The sequence below is a fragment of the Sparus aurata genome, chromosome 4 (assembly GCF_900880675.1).
Source record: "Sparus aurata chromosome 4, fSpaAur1.1, whole genome shotgun sequence".
NCBI classification, from domain to species: domain Eukaryota; kingdom Metazoa; phylum Chordata; class Actinopteri; order Spariformes; family Sparidae; genus Sparus; species Sparus aurata.
Window position 1 is genome coordinate 22727569 of NC_044190.1, and position 14265 is coordinate 22741833.

A 14265-nucleotide genomic window follows, 5' to 3' on the forward strand; every position below is an offset into this window, starting at 1 on the left:
CAACATGGGGGGGCTTCAATTTATCAACACCAGGATTCTTCACTCAGACCCCCTGACTGTCCTCCTTTCACACATAACGCTATATAATATCCATTGGGTGTCATGGCTGTACAATGAAGGATAATAGTATAATCAAAAGACACTGTGGCAGCTGCTGAGAGAGGAGGGAGGGCTGCTGGAGGCAGGGAGGTATAAAAGAGACAGTGAGGGAGTGTTTGGAAGCAGATCGAAGAACAGAGGAGGAGGAGAGAAATGTGAGGGAGTGATATATAGAAAGAAAACTAAAGGGAAAGCGTAAAAAGAGGACATTCCTACACAAAGCTCTGAAACAGGATAGTTCATTCATCAAGAAGGTAAGACAGAAAGAGATGATTAAATATCTGCCCACCAGGTACTTTAAATTATGTAGGCAGATGAATAGCACAATCTAAGTGCAACTTATTATGCAAATGATTAAACATGTAATAAGGAAAAAGTAATCTGATTTAGTGGTTTAACTTTAAATAAGTTACAGTGAGTTTAAATTTCAGACTGTTATTCTGATATTGTTATTTCTGATTTGAATGATCATCTACAAGCCATTAGTCTTTGCTTGCATGTCTCTTTAAAGCTTTTATTGTAATTACTGCAATCTCATCTATGGTATGTAACATCTTAATGAACACTTGCGCTAATTATTCTGTCGTTATTGTTTCTGTTCCTGAAACTCGAATGCAAATGTGAGAAATAAGTGTGTAATATACAATTTTGCCAGTGTTGTTCATTCTCTCGTGCACTTAAATGCAAATCTTTTGTTTGCGTGTGTGTGTGGGGGGGGCTTTCGTCAATGGATGCAGAAATGTTTGAGTACTCCAGTGACAAATGGTGATGACTAACACAGATGTGTAATCTGAGCGGGGGGCTCTTTCCTCTCAAGTTTTTTTCACCCTAAAAAGTGGAAGGAATGTATCCGTAAAGAAACAATCTTGTTCTAGATATGAACTATTGTTTTTTTCATTTTTGTAAACTTGAATATTTCAACTAGAATTTTAGTAGATTTTCACACATATACCTGTCTGATTGGCTCATCTCTACAGGTATGTAAGGTATGTTTTGTGATTGAAACACTGAACATGTGTTTTTGTGATGGTTCACTGTTTTTTATCTTCATTATCCCCAGAAGGGAGGTTCTGCTGCTCGGACTCTCCTTGGAGTTCCTGGTGTGAAACTCACATTAGGAGAGGTGAAAGTTCGAGGGTCGGACATTGCGGCAGCGTGTGAGAATGTCGGTGTGGTCACTTCTTTTCACCCTGGGAATCACCACAGCCACTGTTGTGGGAGTTGCAGCTCAAGGTGGGTCGAGCACAAACATCCTGCTTATTATTAAGAGGCACATTTGCATACCTTTCCACTGTTACCACTCTACAGTCAAAGGAAAATTAAAAGTGTATGATGGTTGTCTTTCCTACAAACATTGGCCTGCAACTGAAAATATCTTCCTATTCGTGGATTTACACTCAAACGAAACTCAATTGGTTTTGGGCAGTCATGTTTTCTGGATCAGTTTATTCGCGTACAGTAATTTTCCGTGACGGTTACTGTTTTCTCAATCAGTGTCAAAACCGGACAGTTGTCTAATGCAGTAAGTTGGTGTTAGACAGCTTCAGCTGAATTACAGCTTGCAGATGTTACAGAAACACACAACTGGTGTTATATGAGTGTAGAAAAAACATATTTTCATTCTAAAACCATGTGTTTACTTAAATGGTTTTCACAATCACAACTCTCTCGCTAATTTTGGAGTAGTGACAATTGAAGTACATTGTCAGATATTAATGTAGTGCATTGTATAATAATTGTGAGAAATATGTCTTTTTCTCTTGTAGGATCATGGAGAAGAGACAACAGAGAGTCCAGTCCCTCTGTGCACCACTCTGATGGTAAGTCTGTTATTCTCCGATGGTTTCAGTCTCATTCCTAATGTGATAACTGCAGTATTTTGAACACAGTTAGTATGAGCTTGTTTTCAGGCAATGTTTGTTGTTGTACTTTGTGTCCAGACAACTTCGAGTGGACCACATGGTTTAATGTGGATCACCCCGGAGGCCGTGGAGACTACGAGCAGCTGGACGCTATCCGTTTCTACTATCGTGCCCGGGTGTGTGCGAATCCCAGAGCTATCGAAGCCAGAACCACCGAATGGGTCTCAGCTCGTGAAACTGGGGAGAAGGTCCATGCAGACCCCACTGTGGGCTTCTGGTGCCTGAATGAGGAGCAGGGTCCTGATCGCAACTGCTCCAACTACGCAGTCCGCTTCCTCTGTCCCAAAGGTTCAATCTTGTAACATCTTTAATATTCATAAACTCAGATTCCTATACCTCAAAAGCCTCACAAATAAGAGAGGACCTGTTTGATTATCAGTCTTTTCTGGTGATTGTTTGACTGTCACTTGCACTTTTTATCCAACAGATACCAGTGTGAACAGCCAGGGCACCTGGGGTCCGTGGTCAGACTGGAGCCAATGCCCCGCCCTCTGTGGTCAGGTAGGGGTCCAGGTGCGCTCCAGAACATGCAAATCTCACTCTCTACCTTGCAGTGGGCCTACATTGGAAGGAAAAGCATGCAATGGACCAGAGTGCCCGGAAATAGGTGAGGTATATCTTGTTTAGTCAGACAGATAATTCTCCTGCGATTCAGATTTCGGAGACCTTGCGTTTACAAAATAGCCAACCTTGTTCAATTCTACTCTTCAGATTGCTCCCTGCAATGTGCGTTGGGGAGGGTGAATGCTGAGTGTGATGCATGCATGTGTGAAGAACACATCCTGCTGGGTTCTGTTCGTGGTGCTGGTGGTCTCACCGCTGAAGGGGCTACCATCCTTCGTTCTGACAAACTGCTTACCCTCACTGACCACAACGGACATTTCCGCATTCCCGGTATCTGCCCAGATGGCAACACCACCCTGACAGTGAGCCTGCAGGGTCATGCCACTTACAGCGTTGTTGTGCCCCACAGTTCTGAACGCACTTCTGTCCTCAGTGTCCAGCTGAAACGAGCAGGTGCAGTGAATGTCTGTTGCAGTTCTTGTTACCTTTTGTAACCAAAAATTAGTTTTGAGCTTTGTTAAGCATCTAAGGAAACTAATAGGTGATGTGTGTTTTATCTCTTATGATGTTCAGAGAAGCTTCACGTGTTGAGCAGCCCTGAGAGTAAGGTCAGGAAGGAGGGACAAACTGCTGCCTTCTGCTGCAAAGTGTCAGGAACACCACAACCAGACAAGTATCAATGGTAGGACTCATAATAGTGAAATTATAACCTACAAATGATACAGAGTCATATAGATGCATCTAATAATTAAACAACATGACTTTGATTTTGCTTCTCTATTTCTGTGTGAACCAACAGGTATCATAACAACAGTCTCCTGGAAAAGCAGTTCGGCAGCACCTTGGTACTGAAAGATCTGCGACCTGAGCATAGTGGAGAGTACCACTGCAGAGCAAGTGGTCCATCCGGGGCTATTAAAACCAAACCAGCTACACTGAAAGTCTTAGGTGTGTTCAGAGTAAATAGATACAAATATTAAATACAAAGGATTATAAATGAACAGACTTTGTATGGATTTAGTAGAGTAATATCACTGGGGTACTAGAGATGTGTACTCAAGTCTTAGTTATCTGGACTTGAGTCAACTAAAGTCACCATTTTGATGACCTTGACAGGAAACAAATGACTCGAGACTCGACTCGGAAATTATAAATTAAAAATATGTGACTTGACTTGTGACATGATGACTCAAATGACTTACCTTAACCTTGGAACAAATGACCCGAGTCACAGATCTGTCGTGTACATATTGTGATTTACTTCAGAAAGATGGCAGTATGATCAAACTCAATCAACATTTTTATTTCATCTCTTAAAACAGGTAGAAATGAGCTTTCGTGTAATCCAAGGCCTGAATCCCACCTCATCCATCTACCACACGATTGCTACCAAAACAGCACCGACTCCTTTTACTACGATGTGGGAAAGTGCCCCTCAAGTACATGTACTGGACAGCTGGACAATGGCATCAGGTGCAAAGACAAAGTGACTTACTGCTGTGGTGTGCAAAAGATGGAAGAGAGGCAGCTGACATGCCAGGGCTACCAGCTGCCCACCATGGTGGTGACTGAGTGTGGCTGTCAGAAATGTTTCAACACCAAGGCCATTGTGTATGGTAGGGCCATTGCTGCAGACAATGGGGAACCAATGAGGTTTGGCCATATCTTCATGAATGGAGTCAGAATCAGCCGCACAGGCTACAAAGGTACATTCTCTGTCCAGGTTCCTCCAGACACAGAGAGACTAGTCCTGACTTTTGTAGACAACATGCAGAAATTTGTCAACACCACAAAGGTACTTCCATTCAACATGAAAGGAGGGTCTGTTTACCATGAGATCAAACTTCTACGAAAGAAAGCTCCTGTGACCATCAGCTCTACTGAACTCAACACTCTTGAGCTTGGGGAGGCGGAGGGTCAAGAGGCAATGGTTCAAATCCAGATTCCACCCAATTCCTTCTATACAGAGAGAGGAGAAGTCTTCATGGGTAATGTAAATGCTAGCGTAACGTTTCTCGACCCTAGAGATGTATCCACAGCTGCTGCAGCTCAAAGCGATCTCAACTTTGTAGGAGATGAGGGAGATACACTGCCACTGAGAACCTACGGGATGTTCTCAGTTGACTTTAGGGGTGAGGAAAACAATGAGCCCCTGAACGCAGGTGAAGTGAAGGTGTTCCTGGACTCTGCCCAGGTGAAGATGTCTGAGCACCTTAATACCATGAAGCTTTGGTCGCTGAACCCTGATACCGGCTTGTGGGAGGAAGAAGGAAGTCTGCTGGTGGAGAAGAAAAGAAGAGGAAAAAGGGAGGAGAGAACCTTTTTGATTGGCAACATGGAGATCAGAGAAAGACGTCTATTTAACTTGGACGTCCCAGAGAACCGCAGATGTTATGTGAAAGTGAGGGCCTTCCGCAGTGAACGCTTCATGCCCAGTGAGCAGGTAGAGGGAGTTGTTGTGAGTCTTATAAACATGGAGCCCACAGCTGGCTACTCTTCTAATCCACGTGCCTGGGGCCGTTTTGATAGTGTCGTCACTGGCCCAAATGGTGCCTGTCTTCCTGCATTCTGCGATGAACAAAAAGCTGATGCCTACTCTGCCTATGTCATGGCCAACCTTGGAGGAGAGGAGCTTGAGGCTGTCCCTTCTTCTCCCAAACTCAACCCCAACCTCATTGGAGTGCCTCAGCCTTACTTGGACAAGCTGAAATACAGGCGGACTGACCACGAGGACCCCAGAGTGAAGAAGACTGCATTCAGCATCAATGTGGCAAAACCAAGTGCCAACACAGCAGAGGAAAGCAATGGACCTGTGTACACATTTGAGAACTTGAAAGAATGTGAGGAGGCTCCGTTTAGTGCGTCACACTTCCGCTTTTCAAGAGTAGAAGGAGACCGCTACGATTACAACACAGTGCCGTTCAATGAAGATGACCCAATGAGTTGGACGGAGGACTACCTGAGCTGGTGGCCCAAGCCCATGGAATACCGGGCCTGCTACATTAAAGTCAAAGTCAACAGCCCACATGAGATCAATGTGCGGTCCCGCAACATGGGTGGCACCCACCCGAAGACAGTAGGCCAGCTGTATGGTCTCCGAGACACTCGAAGCATCCGTGACATGGACCAGGCGGCCGTTTCAGCTGTGTGCCTTGAATTCAAGTGCAGTGGGATGCTGTATGATCAAGAACGCGTAGATCGTACCCTTGTGAAAGTGATTCCACAAGGAAGCTGTAAGAGAGATCATGTCAACACAATGCTTCAGGAGTATCTTGTCAACCACCTACCTCTAGCAGTCAACAACGACACCAATGAGTTCACCATGCTAGCACCTCTTGACCCTCTTGGCCATAACTACGGTATTTATACAGTGACAGACCAAGATCCCCGAACAGCCAAAGAGATTGCACTTGGACGATGTTTTGATGGCACTTCTGATGGTACATCTCGTGTCATGAAGAGCAACGAGGGCATTGCGCTGACGTTCACCTGTGGAGATCGTGAGGTGACACGCCAGAGTGTCTTCCAGGCCCTACAGAACCCTCAAGGTCAGACACTGACAAGTGTGGTGAGAGGGGAAGGGAGACAGAACCGACGGCGCCAGAGGGCCAATGTTCCTCGCAGCAATCGTAGACGTAGCACCAGGAACCCTACAGGAAGACGTGCTGTCGGCAGTTAAACAACACTGAATGTCACAGCTCCACATGAAAACAAAGTCAACACTTGCAATGCAGATGAGAGTGGATAGAATTAACCTTGTTTTGATATGTTTTATATTGACTTTTTTCAAATGATCTGAATATGTAACTAAACAATACTAGGCCAATTTCTTCCCGAGGAACATTTTCAATGATTTTTTGTCATATTTTACATTTTCGTACTGTGGTTAATATTTACTTGAAACTGTAAATAGAGTATTTATTACACATGCCTTAAAAATAAGTACTCAGTGATATGGGTGCTGTGTCATTACATTAAATCACTGATATAAACAGGAACAGAAACACAACATATACTTTTGACCAGTGATTTATTAAATTAGATGCTTATAAAACACTGCAGATGCTGTATCTTCCACATTGTATGTAGCCAATTGTCCATGTAAAACTGAAACTGGTCAATTGCTAGAAAAGAAAAGGAGAAACGGCCCCTTTCAACTAACTGTAGCCAATATGAAGACATGGTGGGGTGAAGCCCATAAGCCCCCGCTCCTCATCACACTTGATACAAGCCTGCAGAAGCAATGATTAGGAGACCAGTCATAGCAAGTCAATCCACTTGCCTGATCCATACTTTTTCAGCATTAGTAGAAATCAAATTAGTAAATTACATGTTTTGTCATGCACAAAAAATACCTATAAGCACTCTGCTCCATATTTTCAAGGATATTCCAGAGATGTTTCAAGAGAATGGCTGTGAGGTTTTAAAGTCACAATTATACTTGTCTATCCCTTTAACCTTAACAGTGAATGTCATGTGCTCTCTGTAAAAGTACAACTACTTAGATGTTGCGTCAGTCTTAAATCACCCACAATGCAACCTTTCTAGAGATAAAAGATGAATAATGTACTGAATAATTGTTCTGAATTTGGCAACCAAAGTTATAGATACTATATACTTTCCTGTAAGAGAACTATCCACAGGTAAGCGATACCTATAATATATACACATGACATTCTGGGTATAGAATTTGCATAGAACCATTTGTTTCTATGTCACTACACTTATAACTGCAATACTGTATCTGTCATTTTGACAGGAGCAACATTTAATAAAAAAATGAGCCCGCAAAACTCAGATCACAGCAGTTATGATGTTTTCTCCATTGAAGCTGGGTCAATCAACAGATACTACATGATTATTTGTGTGTGAGTCGAGGCTGAATGAGACAGAGTAAAGGCAATTCCATATTTATGAACATAAAGAGATGGTGAAACCGGATGCTTCATGGTATAGTCCCTCTGGTCATTGAAGCAAAATGAAGGGGGCAACACATAGTTCAGATTTTCCAGGATGGCACTGGACAGCATGAGAAGGTACAGCTGCATTTCTGAGGGTTGGGAGGAGGAAAGGGCAGTTGCGATGGAGCCAGTGTCACATGAAATCCTCATAGTCTTGGGCGTAGCCACCATCAAACGTTGCATAGTCAAGGTCATCTCTCATCTGTGCTTTCAACCCGCCTCCAGGTACAACCCCTTTCTTCTTCTTCTTTCCTTTGTTTTGCTGTAAATGCAAACAAAGACACTTAAAAATTTTTTAAAAAATTTAAAAAAAGGTACCCTGTATATGACTATGCATTTACACAACTACTTAAGGGCATACGTTGGGTGACTGGGCTAGGTAAACAGCACCCCCCTCTGAACAGTAAAGACGGATCACAATTAATCTGTGAATTAAATACAAGCATGTGGTCACTTACTTTTTCCTGTTTCTGTTTTTCACTAAGTAGGACTGAAAGGGAATTACTGACTTTCTTCAAGTCCTCTACTTCCACTGTAAGAGAAGAAGAAAAGTAGTTGTTAATCAAGCTCTTGTTGAAATTTAAGTAACTGATATAGTGATTAAGTGTAAACCGATGTTGATCATTTAAGAAGATTGTATAAGACACGGGGCTTACATGAAATACAGAGTTCCCGAAACAATGAATCCAAGAAACTTGAATAATGCACAGATTTTTCAAACTGGGTAATCTTTTCTTTCAGCAATTTTTCAAATTCTGTGAAGTCTTCTTTGGAAGATGGACACATGGCATCAATCCCAGTGACACTGTTTGAAGTGCTGCTGACACCTGAAGAAATACAGAAAAAAAAAAAAGGTAAATTGTCTTTTCTTCAAGGAAGAAACAAAAAGGCACAGATGCAAAGCACTACTTTTATATTTGACTCCCAGTGCAGCATTCATACTAATGATCCAACTCAAGCGTGTAAAGATGGGATGAATTTCAAGGGTGCCAACATGACAGCAATAACAAAAAAATGCAGTAAAGGAAAGCTTAACTGGATTTGTTGCAATTTATAAACATTCACCATTACATAGTTGGTCCACCAGAGAGCACTAGCAAGCTGATTTTTCTATTGTAAAATGTCCGATTAAGTATATATCTCAGACACTATTCTTTAAAAACAAATATAAAGGGATCCATATCGAAACAGTTTATTTAATACAATTACAATACGTTGATATACCATTGACAGATATTTTTGAAATCCTGAGAATATGTACATATGCAAAATCCTGTATCCGACAGTCTATACAAAATAGAATATACACTTCATGGCCATCACTCAGAACATGTTGGAGTTGGTATGGTTTTACAACAAACTATTAATACTATTAGAAACTGGAACAACGGATTCTAATGAAAACGCCACAAAGTAATTGTGGCAAAAGTGAGCATTTTTATATAGTATATAGCAATTATAAAAAAGTATTTACTGAGTAAAATAAATTTGCTCTACAATGAGGATACAAATCAGTATTTCTTTTTTAAAATCTTTACTTTGTTCAAGCATATTTAAATGTGATTCCACACAACCTTCATTTTAGTGACTAGTTTTGAAACTACTCAGAAGTGACAGTGTGAGAAAATAGTGGCGAGGGTTCAGGAATGCTTACTGGTTAAGATGGCTACAAAGAGAATTTTGTAGTTAAAACAAATGGCCTGTAATCACGAACAAAAGCGTTTCTTATTTTGTGGAGGCTTTCTGAAGGTCAGAGTCTGAATTCATGACACGTCTAAACACTAGCATATGAACATACTAGCATTTCTGTTTATCATGAGTTGCTGCAACCTACAGTATTAACAACAGGTGTGTTATGGTGGAAAGGAGAAGAAACCAAGGGGAGCAATGAAGCTAAGACAATTGATATAAAATATATTGGATACAAGTTGCGTACCCACATATGAAAAAGGTATGCACTCATTGTACAGTTTCAATTTTACGAAAAGGGAAGTGGTGTGTATTTTGGAAGACTAGGTTTATGCTGGACAAAAAGGAACTTTGAGTTTTCACATTTGATCTTTGTCTGAAGTTTAATTCTGACTTACCAAACGCATCTTTCGCTAGCTCCAAGTCTGCATCCTCCTGTAATTTCTTCACTCTCAACTTCTCTGCAAGTTGTTCTTCTGGCGTAAGCTCTTCTTGCTGTAATAACAGATGCCCCAGAGTTGAACATTATTAAAGAAGGCACAGAGGTCAACAGTTTTGTATATTATAAAAAAAACATTTAAGTCATAAAGGGGAAAAAACTCACTTTTTCATCCATCGCTTTCTTCAGCTCCTGCTGTTTTTTCTTTAGCCGGTTTTCTTTCTCTTTGATCTTCTCCATTAACTTTTTCTTATCAGAAACCTTTGTCTCTGAAAATTACATGGAATAAATAAAAAAAAATGCAGATAAAGCAGGCAACTTTGCTACTAAATAACATACAACACAACAGATTAACATATTTACTGTTTCATTAGAACATACCCGATTTTGTCATCCCTGCTTTTTTCTCCTCATCTTCATCCTCATCATCCCAATTGTCCTGAGAATTTGAAAAGTTGGGATTAGTTGCCATTTTATGAAAAGGGCTACACAGGCAAACCTTACACACAAAAAAACACAGAGTGAGACATTAATTAATGTTCACAAACATAACATTAACTGTGTAACTCACAAAAACAGACTTTCACAAACAAGACACAAAAAATTACCCATACACATCCATGATTTTACAAAAAAACATATAATACACACTGTCCAGCACTACAATTAAAAATAATTCTAATGATGAGGTGTCCAGACGGGTTGACAGCTTCAATCAATGCAACTGCACATAAGGAAGAGTCCATATCCAAAAGTATGCATGGCTAGGTGTGTCCATCCACAATCTTGAGACTATAATGGGCAATAATTCAAGATAATTTATATTCTCTATCTATATCTTTAATTTCACTTATGAAATTAACACAACATTTGATTATAATTTGATTTTATTGTTTTAGAGGTGTTTAATGTTCATGAATAAATGCTAATAATCTGTCATGTTTGTTTTGTTTAATTCAAAAGAATTTTGTCTGATGTACAACTTAACAAGGGGGGCCATCACTGCTGAGAAAATCTGATTATTTTGGGTGACTGTATATCATTCAAATTGAGATATCTCTCTGTATTCATCCATCTATATATCTTTATACACACTACTCATAATTAATTTGGGATACTAGGATGTGTGCGCATATGTGCATGTGAATGGATATGCAATAAAAGTCAAATTAAATGCATCTCATTATTTGTGGGGACCAAAAAAATTCACAAATCACAGAATAAAACTACAGATATGTCACAGAAAAGATCAAATGAAACACCAAAATATCTGAGTACTGTATATATTGTTATTGTAAACATATAGGATGTAATATTGAGATAATGAATCACACCAGACTGACTTGACACAGCTATACGACAACACTGCTGGTGATGAGAACCGGTCAAAACATCAATATCAAACATGCAATTCAAATTCTGCCAAGTAGTCGGTGGTGTATGCACTCCAATATAATCCACATTATCATTGTTACATCTGTTACTCCTATCATTTACCTAAATTCATTACACTGAATTAATTATCTCACAGTCCGTCTGCTAAATTCAAGCTTCACAAACTGTAAAATAAATAACTAAACTTAACACACACATTTCTTGATGAGCTTTGACAGGCAAGCTACTTTATAACTCAATGCCATCCACTTTTTTATATGATGAATTTATTCATTTAGCGCAGTAATTTGGTGCATTAGCACATGCTTTGTCATTGACATTTCCCCCTCTTGCTGAATAAGACCGTGGTTTGTACTACAGAGCACCTGAAATCATCAGTTTCTTTAGTTCGGCCACCATCTGTGACTGAAAACGCAACAATTGAATAGGCCTTTACCAGCACTTTCGCTGGGTCAATTATCTGAGGTTTCTGGACAGCAACCATGTCAACATTCAGTCAATAACCACCTGTATGTCCGTATCAACTGAGTATCAGTTTCCTACTACACGCCTGTTGTCAAGTCGGAAAGTTCTCGGCCTTGTTCTTGGCTGAGTCGAGTCATCAGTCCAGATGATGATTTCATCCGATTGTGGCTAAAGTTGGTTAGCAAGCTAGCGATGCCTCATGTTGAACGTAACCCAATCTGGGAGAATCCAGGACAGGACACAAATGCTAATCCCCGACAATAATTTAAAGCAGCCAAATTCGGTCACTGATGGGATAACCGTCTACATCAACCACACAGAAGACCAGAACTCAAAGTACTGAAGTTAACGACGCTATCGTCGAGGTTACCAAACACTGAAGCGAATTTTCAGACGCAATCTGGCACGGAAGCTAGCAAGTTTGCTAGCTATCTTAAGTGGCCCGGCTAGATGTTAGCTTCGAGCTACGTTAACCAAGTTTAGCCCGGCTGTCGGAGAGTTTACGTCGCTAACTGCCATATTACAAATAAAAACAACAAACAATCGCGTCAAGACATTAACTTTATCTCGCTGCCAAGTGAACATTCACATGGACATCGGCGCGTTATGACAGCTGAAAGCCGAGCAGAGTTAGTAGCCGAACGTTAGCTGGCTAAGTTAGAGTAAGTGGCGGAGCCACATGAGTTAGCCGCCAGCTAGCTAGCACAAAGCTAACACAGGCTCGGAGCGCAGGATTGACAGGTAGCCTGTAACCGCGTTGAAGCATGGCACCGCGGCGGGGGCGACCAGGCTTCAACCCCACGTTAGCTAGCCACGAACAGCTGTTTCATCGCTGACCCGACAAACGACGGCGGACTCGAACCCCGGCTCAACACCGGACATGCACCGGTCCTGATGATTTACCTTAACGTCTTCATCTTCGTCTTCGCCTTCCCATTTGTCCACCATCGCTGCTGCTGTTGCTGCCGCCTTTTTAATCGGCTCCTCCGGCTCGAAGGTTTCAGCGTCTGTAAAAACGACAACATGAGATGTGTTAGGCCAATCCACATCTAACGACTGAGTTCGACAATAACGGAGAGTTAGGCTCGTAAAAAAACAAAGACTGTGACAAGCGAATGATGTACAGATAGCTATCCTTCCCAACTTAGTTTCTCACCCCAGTCCGCCATGTTGGCTGTGTTGGTTGTGTTTGACAGGCTCAGTGAAGTCAGTGCTGCAGCCCGTTGGCCACGTCTAGAAACAGCTCCCACCTTCCGGACGTCACCACTGCTCTGGACCGCCGAGGCAACACGACACTGATGTGGCCACTGGGGTATTTTATATTTAATTAAATAGTAAACATAAGGAGGATAATATGGCGCAGGTTAATGTGACACCCCACAGCTCATTTACTGTTCACTTCATGGTCATTTACATCCAGGATGTGTGCGTTATAGGCCTATGAGAAAGTCTTAAAACGTCTTAAATTAAATTAAATGAATTGCATTATTTTTTTTTACCATGTTTTAATCAATTGTACTAAGTCAAGCTCTTCTGCCAAAAGGCCATAATTCAGATTTTATAAATATTTAAAGGGCCACTGTGTATTTTTTGGGGGTAAACATATTAACAAACTGTCTATGTTTTTGTAAACATAATTTAAAAAAATAAATAAAAGAAGCTGACCTTAAAGTGGTAATCTTGAAAGTTTCTGGAAGGGCAATCGCAGGTGTATTTTTGGACCTCTGCCTCCCAGAGATCCGGTGTCGTCTGTGTGACTTCAGTCAGTTGGCAGCTTGAAGGCATAAAGGGAGCGATGTCTTCTGAGACAGCAATCATAACACGTGCTATTTACTGAATAGCAAATGGTTGCAGTAAAAGTAACGTCATGTTACTTATTCATTGTCTAACGTTAGGCTCACTTGTTCCGGTCATTATGATGCGAACCACCTGCTCTCTCTGGCCGACCAACCACTGCTGGGTGAATGCTAATCGCTAATTGAGCGCCGCTTGTGATATTTTCCGGAAAAGTAGCCACCGACACTCAGTGTACATCTTTGGTATTACAGCAAATGCAAGGGCTTTCATGAGTGGGCCAAAGGCTCAATCATCACTGTTTTACCTCATCCTGCAATATTTATTTTTAAAACACTAAGAAGGCTCGACACAACATGAAACTTTGCTCGTAGTATCACCAGGGTCTCTACAAATGAACATTGAGAACACTGTTTGTGTACGCAGAGTTTACTAAAAAGAAGGTTTTTGAACAACTCACTGCTGCATCTCTGGCACAAAGGCGTCATGGCAGACATAAAGTGTCGATCCCCGAGTGCGACCTAACAGGCAGGAGAGTAATAATAACCCATACACATCCATGATTTTAATGGTGGACGGCTCCTCAAGCCTTCCTGTTAGGTCGCACTCGGGGATCGACACTTTTTGTCTACCATGACGGCAGCGCGCCAGAGATACAGCTACCGCTAACGTGAGTCGTTCAAAAACCTTCTTTTTAGTAAACTCTAAATTTACTCAAGTATCCTCCTGTAGGCCTACTAATGTAAAACATTTTGAGGTATTCATACTTTACCAGACATTTCCCACTTTTACAGTCCACTCTGCTGTTTGGAAGCACATTTAGTAATTTCTACTTATTGGATAACTGTAGTCACTAGTTACTTTTCAAATCGCATGCTGCATCAGAGCCAAAGCAGTGCATTGTTAAATACATTTATTTCATTATTTATCGGATAAA

At 41.2% G+C, this 14265-nt stretch overlaps 2 protein-coding genes across 2 annotated transcripts; one reads left to right on the plus strand and one right to left on the minus strand.

Annotated features, from left to right (window-relative positions):
• The first annotated feature begins 219 nt into the window (after positions 1 to 219).
• On the plus strand, positions 220 to 6644 carry cilp (cartilage intermediate layer protein, nucleotide pyrophosphohydrolase). Its single transcript, XM_030414513.1, has 9 exons — positions 220 to 353; positions 1160 to 1332; positions 1866 to 1919; positions 2040 to 2309; positions 2449 to 2628; positions 2733 to 3038; positions 3159 to 3267; positions 3385 to 3533; positions 3908 to 6644. The coding sequence occupies exons 2-9, from the start codon at positions 1263 to 1265 to the stop codon at positions 6262 to 6264; spliced, it is 3495 nt and encodes a 1164-aa protein (XP_030270373.1). The 5' UTR covers positions 220 to 353; positions 1160 to 1262; the 3' UTR covers positions 6265 to 6644.
• eif3jb (eukaryotic translation initiation factor 3, subunit Jb) lies at positions 6599 to 13344 on the minus strand. Its single transcript, XM_030414514.1, has 9 exons — positions 13200 to 13344; positions 12691 to 12841; positions 12438 to 12541; positions 10056 to 10113; positions 9840 to 9943; positions 9634 to 9730; positions 8203 to 8373; positions 8005 to 8078; positions 6599 to 7808 (listed from the first exon to the last, which is right to left on the minus strand). The coding sequence occupies exons 1-9, from the start codon at positions 13317 to 13319 to the stop codon at positions 7680 to 7682; spliced, it is 1008 nt and encodes a 335-aa protein (XP_030270374.1). The 5' UTR covers positions 13320 to 13344; the 3' UTR covers positions 6599 to 7679.
• Positions 13345 to 14265: the final 921 nt, after the last annotated feature.